Source organism: Clarias gariepinus, chromosome 27, assembly GCF_024256425.1.
Source record: "Clarias gariepinus isolate MV-2021 ecotype Netherlands chromosome 27, CGAR_prim_01v2, whole genome shotgun sequence".
Taxonomy (NCBI): Eukaryota; Metazoa; Chordata; class Actinopteri; order Siluriformes; family Clariidae; genus Clarias; species Clarias gariepinus.
In genome coordinates, this window is record NC_071126.1 from 20,431,963 (window position 1) to 20,450,400 (window position 18,438).

General features: G+C 40.6%; 1 protein-coding gene across 1 annotated transcript; it reads right to left on the reverse strand.

Annotated features, from left to right (window-relative positions):
* Nucleotides 1–11,442: 11,442 nt before the first annotated feature.
* LOC128514755 (uncharacterized) lies at nt 11,443–13,452 on the reverse strand. The gene is made up of 5 exons (XM_053488602.1): nt 13,399–13,452; nt 12,941–13,282; nt 12,697–12,789; nt 12,321–12,358; nt 11,443–12,171 (listed from the first exon to the last, which is right to left on the reverse strand). Exons 1-5 carry the CDS (start codon nt 13,448–13,450, stop codon nt 12,049–12,051), a joined length of 648 nt encoding a protein of 215 aa, XP_053344577.1. The 5' UTR covers nt 13,451–13,452; the 3' UTR covers nt 11,443–12,048.
* Between the last annotated feature and the right edge of the window lie 4,986 nt (nt 13,453–18,438).

Sequence of the window (18,438 nt, forward strand, 5' to 3'; positions counted from 1 at the left end):
GGGTGTGGTCCTGGTCAAGACAATCTCCTGAACTCTAAACTGAATGTCAGAATGGGAAAGAAAGGTGATTTAAGCAATTTTGAGCGTGGCATGGTTGTTGGTGCCAGACAAGCCGGTCTGAGTATTTCACAATCTTCTCAGTTACTGGGATTTTCACACACAACCATTTCTAGGGTTTACAAAGAATGGTGTGAAAAGGGAAAAACATCCAGTATGTGGCAGTCCTGTGGGCGAAAATGCCTTGTTGATGCTAGAGGTCAGAGGAGAATGGGCCGACTGATTCAAGCTAATAGAAGAGGAACTTTGACTGAAATAACCACTCGTTACAACCGAGGTCTGCAGCAAAGCATTTGTGAAGCCACAACACGCACAACCTTGAGGCGGATGGGCTACAACAACAGAAGACCCCTCAGTCTCAGTGTGCGTGCATCACTCGTATAGTCAACACCTGTGCGCGTTTACTATAACACTATGACCATGTGTGTGTGTGTGTGTGTGTGTGTGTGCGCGCTTAAAGCGAAAGCAAGTGTCTTTAGAAAAGCTTCTTGTTAAAGATCCAGTTTCCAGAGTCTCAGTAGTTATTAGAGAGTCAGAGAGCAGTAATTATTTTAGTGTGTGTGTGTGTGTGTGTGTGTGTGCACGTACGAGTGTCATTAGAGAGGTTCCATGTTAAAAAAGTTTCCCAACAGAGCAGTGTTTCCATTAGTGTGTGTGTGTGTGTGTGTGTGTGTGTGTTTGTGCGGGTATGCATGTGTGTGTCCCTTCCATCTTACTTCAGCTTTACATATAAAAGCACGCTTTCAAAACAAATTATTCTTGCAAACCAAGGTTTAACTGTATGTCTTTAATGCACCTTAAATTGTAATCAATGCATTTTTTTAACTATCTATCTACATAAAGAATTATATGTTATTCTGTGTTAAATGTATTTGTGTGTGTGTGGTCTCTACAAGTGTAGTTTTTATTTGTGTTTGGTTAAATGACATATTTGACACACCTCAGGACCAGGTGAAATAGTGGCTGGGGCCTTAAAATGTCTGCACATCTAAAAGCTCTAACTAAAATATACAGCAAGCCACCATAACTTTAAAAGCACATTTTAAAAAGCGAAATTACTTATAAGAAGAAAAAAGAATTTGCACTTGTTTTTTCTGTATGGTTGTTGTTTTTCCTTGTTCCTGTAAATTGCTCTAATCTAACACATTTTGTTTCCTCTTTAAATCCACATTTATGCCGTTTATATTTTAATTTCTATTTTAATCTTAACCTAAAAACAAAAACAATCAGTGGTAAAACAATGAAGACAAGAACTCCAACTCTAGACACAGAGAGCCAGAACAGCACACACATCTGATCAGTACAGCTGAAACCTGTATAAAAAAAAAAATACACGAATAAACTAATTAATAATAAAATACTAAATACTTTGTAATATTCTGTAACAAAAAGCTGGAATGTGTAATAGAATACCCAAGTGGGGACAAATTAATAAATACATTCTAGATGAGTAATTAAAACTAAATGTTTTAACTATAGAAGTTCTGTTATAGAAAATGAAAAGAAGTTTATTTGATTAAAACTCTGACCTTCTCCATCTCTGCTGTTTGAACCCTGGTGTGTAACAGAGTGTGTGTTCTTGTTAAGTGTTCCAGGTGTAGGACAGGGTTTCATCTCTTCACCTTTACAAATAAATTGGAAAAGCAGCAAATAAACAGAAATGATACTAAATATGAATAATGTGAAATATTCAACATTTAATGCACATGTACACATAATTCTGGTTAAAGTGTTGATCTGGAATTAGCAGGTTATCAGAGTAAAACTGTTTACCTTCAAACTGCAGACGTGTTCCAGAAAAAAAAAATAGTGTATTTCCCTCCACATATCCACAGAAATATTCTCCTCTATCATCTTCTTTTATTTTAGTAATGTTGAGATCAAACTTATGTTTATTTACAGTAACACTGAAGCGGTTATCATTAAATCCATCAACAGTTGTGTAATTATTTGCTCCGTACCATCTTGCAATAGCCTGAGGCACTTTTTCAAAACCCTGTCTGTACCAAGCTAAAGAACTTTTTTTTGTGATCCCACTAATGTCACACTCCATAGTTACATCTTGTCCATGTTTTACCGTTTTTATGTGAAGCTGTTTGAAGTCAGAAGGTTTTACTGTAAAAAAAGAATAAATAAAAAAGTATTTAATATTTCATTTTAATGAAGTCAATAAAGTAGTTACCCATGTCATTTTACTATTATACATTAAAGTTTAAAATGTTCCTCACCAGTTGTGCAGAGACAAAGCAGAGAGTAAAGAGCCACAAAGAGTGTGATCATCGTTCCTGTTTAGACAAAGTGATAGTGAGGTAATGAACTTGTGTGTTCAGTAGAAAACCAGGTCCAGACTCACGCCTGATTGGATGTTTTGAAGCTGTGGACTGATTTGATTGGTCCATTAGCTGTAATGAGATGTGAAGCTCACAGTGAATTCTTGTCTATTCTGATGCTGTGATGAGTCACATGACTTTACAGATATGATCTACTGGAGCTCTATCAGTCCTGTGTGCTGGAACCTCTCTGATAGAAGAAGTTTAATGAAGTGCTTTTAGGTCAGCAGATCTAACAACCCCAAAGAGGAATAATGTGGAATCCTGTTGTGGGGGAGGGGCGCTATACAGTACAGTTTCAGTACGGACTTTTCACTAATCATTAGTCTAAGGTAGAAACTGGAGTAAGTGTATATACAGGATTTTACAGTAACAGTCAGACACCTTAAGGAGATATCATCTCCCCAAAAGAGAGTGTGTGTGTGTGTGTGTGTGTGTGTGTGTGTGTGAATGGGCACTGTGTCAAAGTTTATTAGACCAGTAAGAGACATGCACTAAGACCCAGCAGGGGGGACGATTACCCACAGCACAAGAGAGAGAAAAAACGTTTGCTCAGTTGTGATCACGTGACGCTCTGCGTCAAAACAAGAAACGCATGCGTGATACATGATACTCGGTACTTGTTAACCAAGACCGGTTCTTTTTCCAAGTCAAAATTTATTAAAAATCTTTGCTCGTCATGCCGAACACTCGCAAACCGCGTTACTCGCAATCTGAGGTTCCATTGTATTTGGGTTTTTAGATATGATATTTACACATCAGTAAATTTTACAACTACGTGTTTGTACGTGTCGACTACGACTTACGTGTTTGTAAGGTTTATGTTCTTCGACTTCTCCAGTGCCTTCAACGCCATTAGACTGGCAGTACTAGGGGTGAAACTATAGAACATCCACCAAGACACTCTCTTCTGGATCATGAACTACCTGGCCTTCTGTCCCCAGTATGTTCAATTGTGTGTCCGAAACAGTGATCTGCAGCACCGGTGCTCCTCAGAGGACTGTCTTCGTTTCTTTTCATCCTCTATACATCTGACTTTAAATATAACTCAGAATCTTGCCATCTGCAGAAGATCTCTGATGACTCTGTGCTTGTTGGCTGTATTAAGGAAGATGACATCTTTGAGTACCAGTCTGTGGTAGATAACTTTGTCTTCTTGTGTGAAAAGAAGTCACCCATAAATCAATATCTATGTAATGAAGATGGCGGCGGGGCAGTAGCATGCAGCGGCTGCTCCGAAGCCCTAATTGTGCTACGTTGTTTACGTTTCGTGTGTAGCGCTTTTATTTTACCCTGTGTATGGATATGGTCGCGACTGGTGTCTGTACATACAACCGCCAGACTCTTTTGCACCTAAATAACCCAGGTAACGACATCCACAATGAGCTGTGGGAAAAGCTATGCGACCTCGACCTGCTGCGTAAACCAGGCCTCGAAGTGTCTGTGTTGCCTGATGCTGGAGGCCGGAGAAGGGAACATCGGAAGCGGTGCACAGAGAAGCGGAAGCGTCTGTGCTAGGCTAAAAACAAACCCTAGCTGGCCGGCTCTCCCGTCCATCACCTTTTCCAACGTCTGCTCCCTGGACAATAAACCGGCCTACATCCGACTCCAGCAGGTTAGAGACTGCTGTGTCTTTGTTTTCATGGTGACATGGCTCAGCGACATAGTACTGGACGCCGCTATTTAGCTAGATGGGTTAGCCTTGTTTCGTGCTGACAGAAATGCAGCTCTGTGCGAGAAAACTCGCGGCGGCGGCTTGTGTGTTTAGATCAACACGAAATGGTGTAAGAACTCTGTGCTAGTTTCTAGTTATTACTCATCGCTGGTGGAGTTTGTCACTGTTAGATGCAGACCTTTCTATTTACCACGGAAATTCACCGCTGTTTTTATTATTGGAGTGTACATTCCACCTAGTGCTAATGCTAAGGAAGCGCTATGGGAATTGTATGCAAAGATCAGTGAACTGCAAAATAAACACCTGGGTGGACTGTTTATTGTTGCTGGAGATCTTAACCATGCAAATCTCAAGTCAGTGCTTCCTAGATATTCCTAGATATCAATATGTCGACTTTGCAACGAGAGGGAAAAACACGCTGAATCTTGTTTACACAAACATCCCCGGCGCATATCGGGCAGAGCCCCGCCCCACCTTGGCTACTCAGTCCACATCTCTGTTAAGCTAATTCCAGCATACAGACCACTCGCCAGGCGTTTAAAACCGGTTCTGAAGCAGGTGAAAACCTTTCGAGAACACTGACTGACATATGTTTAGGGAGGCTGCAACGTACGGCACCTTCACCGACTTGGAGGAGTACACATCATCAGTGACCAGCTACATCAACAAGTACACTGATGACGTCACTGTCTCCAAGAGCATCATCTCATGACCCAATCAGAAACCGTACTTCTGAGGACCCGAGACCGTGCTTTCAAAGCGGGAGACAAGGTGGCCCTTAGAAGAGCAAGGGCCAAACGTTCTCGGGCCATTAGAGAGGCGAAGCGTGCACATGCCCAGAGAATCCACAACCACTTCAGAGACAGCGGTGACACATGGCGCATGTGGCAGGGCTTACAAGCCATCACTCACTACAGGACGACATCACCTGCCTGTGATGGTGACGGCTCTCTCTTGTCTCGGTTCGACAGACAGAATGACATGGCGGCGAGGAAGACCACCCCTCCTCCGAATGACCAGGTGCTGTGTCTCACTACAACTGATGCGAGGAAAACTCTACGCAGAGTCGACCCACGTAAAGCTGCTGGACCAGACAACATCCCAGGCAGAGTGCTCAGAGAATGTTCGGAACAGCTGGCAGATGTTCTCACCGACATCTTCAACATCTCTCTAAGCAGCGCTGTTGTTTCCATGTGCTTTAAGGCCACCACCATCGTCCCCGTGCCCAAGAAGTCTTCTGTGTCTTCTGTCTCAACGACTACCGCCCTGTTGCACTTAGACCCACCATCATGAAGTGCTTTGAGCGACTCGTCATGAGACACATCAAAACCCTGCTGCCTCCCTCATTGGACCCACTGCAATTTGCGTACCGTCCTAACCGCTCAACAGATGACGCCATCTCCACTACACTCCATCTTGCCCTCGCACACCTGGACAAGAAGGACACATACGTTTGAATGCTGTACATAGATTTCAGCTCAGCATTCAACACTATCATCCCCCAACAACTGATTGGGAAGCTGAGCCTGTTGGGCCTGAACACCTCCCTCTGCAACTAAATCCTGGACTTTCTGACCGGAAGGCTTCAGTCACCTCCAGCACCACCACACTGAGCACTGGGGCCCCACAGGGCTGTGTGCTCAGTCCTCTGCTGTTCACACTGCTGACTTACGACTGTGTAGCAACACACAGTTCGAATCACATCATCAAGTTTGCTGATGACACGACCGTAGTGGGTCTCATTAGCAAGAACGACGAGTCAGCATACAGAGAGGAAGTGCAGAGGCTAACAGTCTGGTGTAAAGACAACAACGTGTCTCTGAATGTTAACAAGACAAAGGAGATGGTTGTTGACTTTAGGAGGACACGAGGCACCATTCTCCACTGTGCATTAACGGCTCCTCTGTGAAGATTGTCAAAAGCACCAAATTCCTGGGTGTCCACCTGGAGAAGGACATCAGCTGGTCCCTCAACACCAGCTCCCTGCACAAGAAAGCCCTTCTGAGAAGACTGAGGAAGGCCCAGCTTCCACCACCGATCCTTACCACCTTCTATAGAGGGACTATCGAGAGCATCCTGAGCTGCTGCATCACTGTCTGGTTTGGGAATTGTGCCATATCGGACCACAAGACCCTACAGCGGATAGTGAGGACAGCGGAGAAAATCATCAGGGTCTCTCTCCCCTCTATTGAAGACATCTACACCACACGCTGCATCCGCAAATCTGCTAATCGGACACACCCCTCTCACACACACTTCACACTCCTGCCATCTGGAAAAAGGAACCAAAGCATTCGGGCACATCCAGACTGTGCAACAGCTTTTTGTCAAGCCATCTGTCTTCTTAACAGAAAGGGACTGGACTAATACACACACACACTTAGCTTATCTACACAAGATAAGTGACTAATCAACACAAGATAAGTGACTAATCAACACAAGCGCAAACACACTGACCTACACTACCAGACTATTGTACACATCAACCTGTAAATGCTTTTTTTGCACAATATTCATTACTGGACTACTTTTTGCACTAAAATTCTTAATTTTTGCTGCTACGTTAAGGAACGTTTACTTACTACCTCAACTCATCACCTCAACATCCCATTATTTGTTGCTCTTGTTTGCACATTTGCACATGCACTTTATGTTGTCTGTAAAGAAAAAAGATAAAACGTAGATAGTCTTCCTTAGTTAGTTAGTTTTGTTAATTTATGTTGTTAACTTATGTTGTCAGGTGAATCTGTCTTGTCTCTGCTAGCCAGCTAACTAGGCCTCTTAGTTAGCTAGTTTAGTTTTTTTTTTTGTTAATTTATGTTGTAAATTTATGTTGCATGGAGCACCTTGGTCCTAGAGGAACGTTGTTTGTTTCACTGTGTACTAACTGTATATGGTTGAAGTAACTTGAACTTGATCTAGAAAACTCTGGTTGTAAACTTCATGCGAAGTAAGACCCCTGTGACCCCTCTATCTGTCCAGGGGGAGAGAGTAGACATGGTCACACAATACAAATATCTGGGAGTCCACCTCGACAACAAACTGGACTGGTCACCTAACAAAACGGCACTCTACAAGAAAGGACAGAACAGGTTGTCTTTTCTGCTGTGGCTAACGTACTTTAATGTCTGCAACACCATTCTTCAGATGTTTTATGAATACGTTGTCACAAGTCCTTTTTTATGCTGTGGTTTGTTGGGGCTGCGATATGAAATTGTCTAACAGAATTGAACTGGACAAGATTATTATATATATTTTTTTATTTTATTAATTTACTTTTTGGGATTAATACAATTATTTGAATTTTGAATCTTAAATTGTCTAACAAAAGCAATACACTTTTCCATTTGTGTTTTAAGTTCAGTGTTATTTTATGACCTCCTACTGTATGTGCCTAAAACTACTACTACTCAAAACAAGCCAGGAAGAAGTCATGAGAGTGGAATCACGTCTTCAGTCCAAGTGTGAGAACGCTCTTAACACATGTGTAGAAGTGTTACTGACTGCAGCAGCGCTCTCTCACATCATGCAGTTGTTTCATTTGAACAGAAATAACATTGTGGTTTCTGAGTTTCTGAGACTGAGAATGTTTTAATCAGCAGCTCACACTGACACTCACAAGTGTGTTTATGTTTGAATAGAGCACAGTCTTTAGCACAGTTTTAATAAATAGTCTTCTCAACATTCTACATGATATTTAGAAATGTTTTTAGTAATGAACTCCAGCTTTTTTTTTTTTTTTTTTTGAAAATGAACACTTTTAAAGCATGAGACACATGCAACATTTTCTTAAATCCCTTACTGTTCTGTTAAGAGAAAAATGAGAGAAGTTACAAACCAATTGTTAAATTAAAGGCCGTAGGATTAGCATGTTATTAGCATTATTATGTAACACCCCGAAACACAACATAAGGGCGGGTGCATTTTGTGCCATGTGCAAATCTCAGAGAGATAGGATTGCATTCACAGATCACGTTAGCACCCACTCACAGTTTTGGTGGCCTTTAATAACTAGCTGGTGTCTGCAAGATGGTGAGGCAAAATAGCCTGTCCTCTGTTTGCACTTAGTGGAGCTTGTTGTGGTACTGAATGCGTGCTATGATATCCATTTTCTCAATGAGCACGGAGTGGGATGATGTGTGCTGGGCCTATGACAGGCATCGCAGCCCCATGCCTCCCCCCATCTCCAAGCTCATGGTTGGTGTCCAGAACAGAGTGTAACATCTGGAAAGCCTGTCTGCATTTTGTGCTGGGCCTCAGAACGGTGCTGGACAGTGAAGGACCGGTCCTTTTGTCTTCTTAGTTCAGTTACGAGGCTTGCCTGTCGTTCTTTAATTTAAAGGCAGTGTCAATGGCATTGGTAAGAGTGAGATATGATGGTTACGGTATCACCAACTTTAATCCGAAGACCTTGGCAATCACATCCTGAAAGCAGAGGCACCAGTGAGTTTGGTATTTATTCAAGAATACCAAGACTTTTTTTCCACCAGTCTTTAACCAGTACTTAGTTTGGGATAGGGAGGGGGGTCACAGAGCCAAGCAGGTGGAATTACCAACAGGCAAGCTAAGTAAATGGCATTTTCTGTGTCTAAAATGGCTGAAATGGATGTCCCATCACTCAATGTTGTAATATGCTGGAATCCTTCTTTCCCTCTGATCTCCTTTTTGTCTGGACTGAGGTTCAGTGTTACAATGGCACATTCCAGCGCTTCGATCATTTTTTTATAATTTTTTCTCAGATAGGACTGAGTGTAGAAATCGGTCCATGACCACTCTTTTCATTGCTTCCCTGGGCCTGAGTGGTCCAGAGTGCAACCAGTGCTCCCCAAAGCACAACAATGCATTCAACTGAGTTCATAGAGCTTACTTTTAATTATGTGCAGCCATAAAACTCTGTCGCATTATGGTTGTAGGTGAGTCCACCATGGGCCAAAATCTCTCCTTTTAACACATTATGCTCATCCACTTTAGCCATATTAAGTGCAATATAGGCCTGCTAGGGTTCCCCTGTCAGTGGAGGGATCAGGTCAATTTTTCACTCTCACTGAGGCCATCCTTCTTGCTCAGCAATACTCTTAAGTCAATACAAATGCTTTGATGGTGTAGTGGGGTGTCAGTTTGGATACCAAATTCTGGAAACCGGTTAAAGAGTTTGTTTTTCTGGGACTGTCTGTTGTCTCATGGTCTGATGGGGATTACCTGTGGCTTGTTTAGCCATCGATGTACAAATAAACCTGAGGATTGTGATTATGTTTGTATCTGTTTTGTACTGTTCTAACAAAGTATTTGTATAGTTCAGTATTTCATAAATCAGTAGGTGTTTTCTCTGTTTGGGTTTATTTATCATTTAAGTCTTCACTTCTGCAAATATAGCTAACGTGCAATCCCTTTTTTGTGACCAAGGCATAGCGGAGGACCCAGACATTTATGCCGAGGCAAGTTGATTTTGCAGGCAGCTGACTCTCCATCCAGCGTGACATCGCGGAGCAACGCACATGGGTAAAAAAACCCTAGAGTGACCAAGACATAAACAGTACTTATTTTTTTTAAATAGCCGTCATGTGTATGATAAATAGATAAGATAAGGCGCCAGGTGCCAGACTTGGCAGAGACACGAGTGCACTTCTCTGAGCCAAAACAACACTGACAGGAAGAAAACGGGGACAAAAGCAGAAATGCCGCGGTTTAGAATAGGTGCAAGTGCTGGAGAAAAATCCGTTTGGGTACCAACAGTTGCACTCTTGTTAGTTTGTGTACTAACGGACACTTTAAAATCAGTCTGAGTGCCAACACCTGCATGACAAACAGGCCTTAGAACAGAAGGAGCTGGAGTACCAGACTCTGGCCGTACAGGCCTAAAGGCATGAGGAGAAGGGCTGTTTACCTCCAGATAAAGTATCTTAGAAGGAAGAGGATTGAAGTCATCCTTCCTGAAATATGTAAGCTCTCTCTTCTGTACAAACTGCATCAATGACACAGAGGGCTGGCACTCAGCTGGGATGAGGCCCACAGAGGCCCGGTCCATGGCAGGTTCAGGAGGGTTGTAATCCGTACTGCAAATGCTGTCCGAGTTGTCCAGAGGGATGCAATGAGCACTTGGGCAAGTACAATTAGCTATAAGATTAAAATAAAATACAAAATTACAACAAATTGAGAAAACAAGACAAGAAACTGAAATAGTGCGAAAGAGATGCTTACACCTTTAAAACACCTTTAGAAAACTGTAGAATAAACCAGGAAAAACCAGGAATGTATAGTAAAATTAAGCGGCACCCTAATATTTTTTTATAAATTAAACAAGAAAAGTGTAAAGATAATGGAAAGTAATGATTTATAATAGGAAAAAATTATTACTTGGTGCAGATGATGTAGGAAGTCAGATGACAAGGTATACAGTATGACGTAACAATATGATAGAAAAATGTAAACATAATGGGATAATTTATTGGAAAAAGTTAGATTATAATGGAGTAAAACTTTAGTAAGGAATGGAAAAAAAGAGGGGACAAGGTGTGCATCCCTCCCCTTGGAAACTGTATATAATGTGTCTGCATGTAACTGTCAGACAGTCTGTTCTTGATAATGCTTTTACGACCTAAGCATTGCAAGGGCGTCTCACTTGTGTTTCATTGCTGCAATAAATCCGGCATACTTCATCCAGGTCTGCACAGTCCTGAGTCCTGAATAGTTCTTTGGCTTCTTTGACTTGAGATACAGCGTTGTTTTATTATTTTTAATTAAGGTAACATTAACAAGTGGAAGATAGAAATCTCCAACACATCTAACGTACTGTATATGCTGTTTCAGCTTGTGCCCCTCTTTAGCTAAGTCCTCTCTTTCCAATGAACCTCAGTACATCCACTACATGTTGCAACACATGATCTCTCTTGTGCACTTGATCTCTGTGGGTTGCTATTTGAGGACCATGTAGCACGCTTGCACTGCTTTTGATGCTTTTAAAAAGTGTTTCCCACATATTTAAGTTTTTATTGTTTTTAAAAAGTGTTTCCCACACACCCTGTGCATGTTTCTTCTTTCATGCTCTCACAAACACGCGCACACACACACACAGAAATAGGACAAAAAAAGTATAATATAGGTTGTCTCAGTTAACTTCCTCAAAAATGTTTCCCCAGGAATCTACTGGTATGACATCACTGTGCATGGAAGCTTGCCCCCTCCATCCACTGTGGCTTCTTTGCCACTTTTGTACGTAACACATGTAATGAGGCATAATGAGCAGACATCTCCTCAATATGATTTATTTATGAACTTCTCCTGGCAACTTGAGCCAATAATCAACATGTTTTCTTTGTCACTGTTTATTTATTTATTGAACATTGAAAAAAAATCATAAATTTTTCAAAAATCATTGCCACTTTTAAAATTCACCATAAAAGAAGAATTAATGGAAACAACAATAGAAAAAAATCCTCTTTTTTCATGAACCCCAAGGATATTTCACAGTGACTGTATTTGGTAGAAATGTCTGGCGAATCCACCAAGCTGGTTGCAGTTGTGGACAAGAACATGATGTAGAAAAATGGCTCCCTTATAAATCATGATATACATTTCAGGAAAGGCAGTTACAACTTTAAAAAGTTATCAGCCATCTGGTGAAAGCTACACAATGGGCGAGAGCAAACCTAATGTTGGCCTGAAGGCAGACAAGAAAAGGCACCATTTTGTGACCCTTTTCTTATACACTGAGTACAAAATATCTATATACTTTAAATTACTTTCTTTACCATATTTGGCTTCTATACAAAAATCCCATAGGACAACAACAACAAAAAACATTAAATGAAAAAAAATAAAAATAAAAAATAGGCATTCCTTATTTAATAAAATGTATTATTGTAAAAGTTACCATGAAAACAGCAACAACACTCACAACAATAAAAAGCTGACCTAATTAAGATATAAGACATTCCTTCCTGAGTAAAATACTTTGTTAAACTTCTTTTTTTTATCTAAATTTTCTTGCTATTTATTTATGTTAACTTGTGCATAAACATCTTGATGGCTCGTGTCTCTGGATGTTCTGGAGGATGAAGGTTTCTTAGCAAAACTCACGGCTGCATAGTTCAAGACATCTTCATCATTAGCCTGATAAAGAACAAGAGACATTTATAAACCAGAGCGGATTAAAGGACTAAATATAATGATTACATTGTATATATACACATTGTGGATTGTAGGTCAGATGTGTATTTATTTAACAGAACAGAATCACAGTTAATAGAAGACTGGATTACCTGATTGGTGGGAGTTTGATGGTTGTTTGATGAAGCACCTGAACAATAATACACACAAGTAAAGTTTAAATGGAGAAAGGATTCACATTCTGGTGACAACTTTATACAATAACTCTTTAAATAATAATAATAAATAAATAATAATACAATTAAACAAACCTTTTCTTTGATTTTTTAATAAAATTCCAACCAGAGCCACAATTACAATAACAGATAATATATTTGAAGCTGTTAAGGCAATAATCCAATAGTGGTCGTATCCTGAAACAATAAAAACTTAAATAAATATTGAATAATTTATTAAAAGGAAAAATTTTAAAAACACAATTATCTGTTACAGTAAGTAAAATGAATATTATTTGATTAAAACTCTGACCTTCTCCATCTCTGCTGTTTGAACCCTGGTGTGTAACTGAGTGTGTGTTCTTGTTAAGTGTTCCAGGTGTAGGACAGGGTTTCATCTCTTCACCTTTACAAATAAATTGGAAAAGCAGCAAATAAACAGAAATGATACTAAATATGAATAATGTGAAATATTCAACATTTAATGCACATGTACACATAATTCTGGTTAAAGTGTTGATTTGGAATTAGCAGGTTATCAGAGTAAAACTGTTTACCTTCAAACTGCAGATCGGCCCCAGAAAAAAAAATTAGTGTATTTCCCTCCACATATCCACAGAAATATTCTCCTCTATCATCTTCTTTTATTTTAGTAATGTTGAGATCAAACTTATGTTTATTTACAGTAACACTGAAGCGGTTATCATTAAATCCATCAACAGTTGTGTAATTATTTGCTCCGTACCATCTTGCAATAGCCTGAGGCACTTTTTCAAAACTCTGTCTGTACCAAGCTAAAGTATTTTTTTTTGTGATCCCACTAATGTCACACTCCATAGTTACATCTTGTCCATGTTTTACCGTTTTTATGTGAAGCTGTTTGAAGTCAGAAGGTTTTACTGTAAAAAAAATGAATAAATAAATAAGTATTTAATATGTAATGTTTAATGAAGTCAGTAAATTAGTAAAACATGTAAAATGACTATTTTAAGTTAAAGTTTAAAATGTTCCTCACCAGTTGTGCAGAGACAAAGCAGAGAGTAAAGAGCCACAAAGAGTGTGATCATCGTTCCTGTTTAGACAAAGTGATAGTGAGGTAATGAACTTGTGTGTTCAGTAGAAAACCAGGTCCAGACTCACGCCTGATTGGATGTTTTGAAGCTGTGGACTGATTTGATTGGTCCATTAGCTGTAATGAGATGTGAAGCTCACAGTGAATTCTTGTCTATTCTGATGCTGTGATGAGTCACATGACTTTACAGATATGATCTACTGGAGCTCTATCAGTCCTGTGTGCTGGAACCTCTCTGATAGAAGAAGTTTAATGAAGTGCTTTTAGGTCAGCAGATCTAACAACCCCAAAGAGGAATAATGTTAAATTCCCGCCTAATGCTCAGACCTCAGCCTCTGGATGCAGTGCCATAGTCTGGATAAAATGGGAGAGTTGTGTAAGTTGTATGTGGACCAGACGGTCCACTGTGGCAACCCCTTCAGACAACAATATGCAGCAGTTGAGAGAAAATTATATGTATAATTTTATAATTATACTATTTAATTATGAAGAGGAATGATATGTTTTGTACTGATGTGCTTAATGTTTACTATAAAAATCTTGTATACACACACAACACACACAGTTTTTACACAAGGGGCAACATGACCATTGATTCAAATGAAATTCATGTGTTTATTGTGGTAAATAACTTTATTATGACTGAAATGCACTTTGATGTTCAGTGTTATTTCATTAATTGCATTCGTCTTGTAAATTTTAAATGTATTGTCTATTTTTCATTTTGGTCAGTCAATTGGCTGTGACATACAGTACAATACTTACAGTTTTATTCATTTTCAACTGGCATAAAATCTGACCAAATCTAGCCTCACATATCATCATTTAGTCTTTTACAATTGTTATACTGTACCTTCAAGTAAGTTAGATTAGCTAACTTCCTATTTTTGACAAGCTACACCAAGGTCTTACCTCCCTCACTCTTTTCTCTGACTCCTCTGCCTCGTCCTATATCCATTTACAGCAACCAATAATGTTTAATTCAAAATGAAATAATCATACATTTCACAAGCTACTACATGCTGTTTAATTGATTGTAATGTGATTGTAACAAGTGCATCAGCTTGTATTCTGGGTTAAACTCAGTATTATCAGTCTAAATAATCTATTGTATTGTCAAATTTAGGAGCTTGTTTAAACTGCAATGTGAGATTTTAATGGAATACAGCTTAAACACTGGGGTGGGCGCCAAAGTAAAAGAGGTCTAGTAATGCCCATGGCCCTAAACCAGTTCATAGCCATCACTAACAATGGATGAGGGAATGCAACCACGGGGGGGCGCAATCCAGTGTCTTCTGGTGCCAGTCCCAAGTCTGATGCAGTAAATGCAGAGGGTTGTGTCAGGAAGGGCATCCGACGTAAAATATTTGCCAAATCAATGATGCGAATCACGAATATAAATCCCATACCGGATCGGTCGTGGCCCGGGTTAACAACGACCGCCACTGGTGTTGTTGACCTACAGGGTGCTGGTGGAAATTGGGCTACTGTTGGTCGAAGAAGGAGAGGAGGAAGGCGTGTTCGAAAGCAGAGAGAAAAGAGGAAAGGCAAGAGTTTAGGAGTGATAGTAGGGACTTTGAATGTTGGGACCATGACAGGGAAGGGAAGAGAGTTAGTTGATATGATGCAGAGAAGGAAGGTGGATATACTGTGTGTCCAGGAGACCAGGTGGAAAGGTAGCAAGGCTAGAAGCTTAGGATCAGGGTTCAAATTGTTTTACCATGGTGTGGATAGGAAAATAAATTGAGTAGGAGTTATTCTAAAAGAGGAGTTTGTAAGGAATGTTCTAGAGGTGAAGAGAGTATCAGATAGGGTGATGAGTCTGAAGCTGGAAATTGAAGGGATAATGTTCAATGTTCTTAGTGGTTATGCCCCACAGGTAGGATGTGAGTTAAAAGAGAAGGAGAAATTCTGGAGTGAGTTAGATGAAGTGATGCAGAGCATCCCCAGACGTGAAAGAGTGGTGATTGGTGCAGACTTCAATGAACATGTTGGGGAAGGGAACAGAGGTGATGAAAATGTGATGGGCAGGTTTGGTCTTCAGGACAGGAATGTAGAAGGACAGATGGTGGTGGACTTTGCAAAGAGGATGGAAATGGCAGTAGTAAATACTTTCTTCCAGAAGAGGCAGGAACATAGGGTGACATATAAGAGTGGAGGCAGAAGCACTCAGGTCGACTACATCTTGTGTCGACGTTGTAACCTGAAAGAGATCAGTGACTGCAAAGTGTTGGTAGGGGAGAGTGTAGCCAGACAACACAGAATGGTGGTGTGTAAAATAACCCTGGTGGTGAGGAAGGCAAAGAGGACAAAGTGGTGGAAGCTGAGAAAGGAAGAATGTTGGGAAGTCTTTAGGGAGGAGTTGAGACAGGCTATGGGTGGTCAGGAGGGGCTTTCAGTTGACTGGACAACTACAGCCAATGTGATCAGGGAGACAGGTAGGAGGGTACTTGGTGTATCATCAGGTAAGGGGAAAGTGGACAAGGAGACTTGGTGGTGGAATGAGGAAGTCCAGGAGTGTATACAGGAAAAGGGCTAGCTAAGAAGAAGTGGGACTCTGAGAGGACTGAAGAGAGTAGACAGGAGTACAGGGAGATGCAGAGTAAGGTAAAGGTAGAGGTGGCAAAGGCCAAACAAAGAGCATATGAGGACTTGTATGCTAGGCTAGACAGTAAGGAGGGAGAGGTGGATCTGTACAGGTTGGCAAGGCAGAGAGATAGAGATGGGAAGGATGTGCAGCAGGTTAGAGTGATTAAAGATAGAGATGAAAATGTACTGACAGATGCCAGGAGGGTGATGGGAAGATGGAAGGAGTACTTTAAGGAGTTGATGAATGAGGAAAACGAAAGAGAACAAAGAGTAGAAGAGGTGACTGTTGTGGAACAGGAAGTAGCAAATATTAGTAAAAGTGAGGTGAGAAGGGCGTTAAAAAGGATGAAGAGTGGAAAGGCTGTTGGTCCAGATGACATACCTGTGGAGGTATGGAAGTGCTTAGGAGAGGTGGCAGTAGAGTTTCTGAAAAGTTTGTTTAACAAGATCTTGGAGAGTGAGAGGATTCCAGAGGAATGGAGGAGAAGTGTATTGGTGCCAATTTTTAAGAACAAGGGAGATGTGCAAAGCTGTGGCAATTATAGAGGTATAAAGCTAATGAGCCAGACAATGAAGCTGTGGGAAAGAGTAGTGGAAGCTAGGTTAAGGGCAGAGGTAAGCATTTGTGAGCAGCAATATGGTTTTATGCCTAGAAAGAGTACATCAGATGCAGTATTTGCTTTAAGGATGCTGGCGGAGAAGTACAGAGAAGGTAACAGGGAGTTGCATTGTGTCTTTTTAGATTTAGAGAAAGCGTATGACAGGGTGCCAAGAGAGGAGCTGTGGTATTGTATGAGGAAGTCTGGAGTGGCAGAGAAGTATGTTAGAGTGGTGCAGGACATGTATGAGAGCTGTAAGACAGTGGGAAGATGTGCTGTAGGTGTGACAGAAGAGTTCAAGGTGGAGGTGGGTCTGCATCAAGGATCGGCTCTAAGCCCCTTTTTGTTTGCTCTGGTGATGGACAGGATGACAGATGAGGTAAGACAGGAGTCCCCATGGACTATGATGTTTGCAGATGACATTGTGCTCTGTAGCGAGAGCAGGGAACAGGTAGAGGAAAATTTGGAGAGGTGGAGGTATGCTCTGGAAAGCAGAGGAATGAAGGTTAGCCGCAGCAAGACAGAATACATGTGTATAAATGAGAGGGACCTAGGAGGATCGGTGGGGCTACAGGGAGCAGAGGTAAAGAAGGTGCAGGATTTTAAGTACTTAGGGTCAACGGTCCAGAGCAACGGAGAGTGTTTAAAGGAGGTGAAGAGGCGGGTAGGATGCAGAGGATAGGGTTAGATGGAGGCAAATGATTCGCTGTGGCGACCCCTGAAAGGGAACAGCCGAAAGACAAAGAAGAAGACTAACAATGGATGAGGGCATGTTTATCGGGCAAATATGCACAATCAGCTACCAAAAATAAAAAAAAACAATAAACTACCTAGGTTTTGGGGTCACCTGGTGCCACGGTGGCAGCTCTGGCCCCTCAGGACATGGGCCCTCAGGGCCTCTGTGAATGTGTTGTGGTACCTAGTAGCAGATCCATATGGTGCTGTGGGGCCTTTGTAGATCAGACTTGTTTGTCTGGTGAATCCCAGGGTGTTTGATCAGATTGGGATCTGGAGGGTTTTCACGCTGGTAGGAAGCCTTGGGCTGGTTACCTGCTGTGTCCCATGCATGACGGGCTGTGGTGCATTGGGTGATCTGGTGTCTTTCTATCATGCCAGCATTAACCTTTTTCTGTGATTTGTGCTGCATTGTTTTTCCTGTGGGATCAGAGTTTACACGCTGGCTTTTGTTTCCTCTGGCCATGAGTGAGCCTTGTGTGTCCATAGTCTTGTCACCAGTTTGCTAATCAATATTATTTAATAAGCCTGGCAGTGGTGTTAATGTAATAGAGGATCAGGGTATGCCCCAAAAAATTAACTCTTAGGTGCATACCCTGATCCTGAAAAAATGTTGTCTCTTACCCTAAATTATTATACAGTGTGGGTCACTATTATTGACCAGCACTGTATAATAATAATTATATTATGTTATTTATATTATATTATTTATATATAAATAATATATATATAATATATATATATATATATATATATATATATATATATATATATATATATATTGTAGAAGAATAATCTCACACTGAAAATTGTGTAAAAATCTAACCTTTAATTTAAACAATCCATAACAAAAAAATATATTGTTTTGTAATGAAATCACATGTTTTTGGCACTTCTAACAATTTCGGTAAAAAATAAAAATAAAATAGCATTTAAAATTTTTTTTACAGTAGTTTATAAAGTTGATCAGAGTCTAGAAACTTTTCATTAATACCTCATGACTTTCTGTTTTCCTGTGGTATAAATATGACGTGACATAGAGGCCTATTTCTCTTATTCA

Excerpts from the sequence above, each read along its gene's own strand:
- LOC128514755 (XM_053488602.1), bottom strand. The coding sequence starts at position 13,450 with ATGATCACACTCTTTGTGGCTCTTTACTCTCTGCTTTGTCTCTGCACA. Across the intron at positions 12,790-12,940 it reads GGCCGATCTGCAGTTTGAAG|GTGAAGAGATGAAACCCTGT; the intron begins GTAAACAGTTTT and ends TTATTTGTAAAG. Across the intron at positions 12,172-12,320 it reads ATCAAACTCCCACCAATCAG|GCTAATGATGAAGATGTCTT; the intron begins GTAATCCAGTCT and ends GTTCTTTATCAG.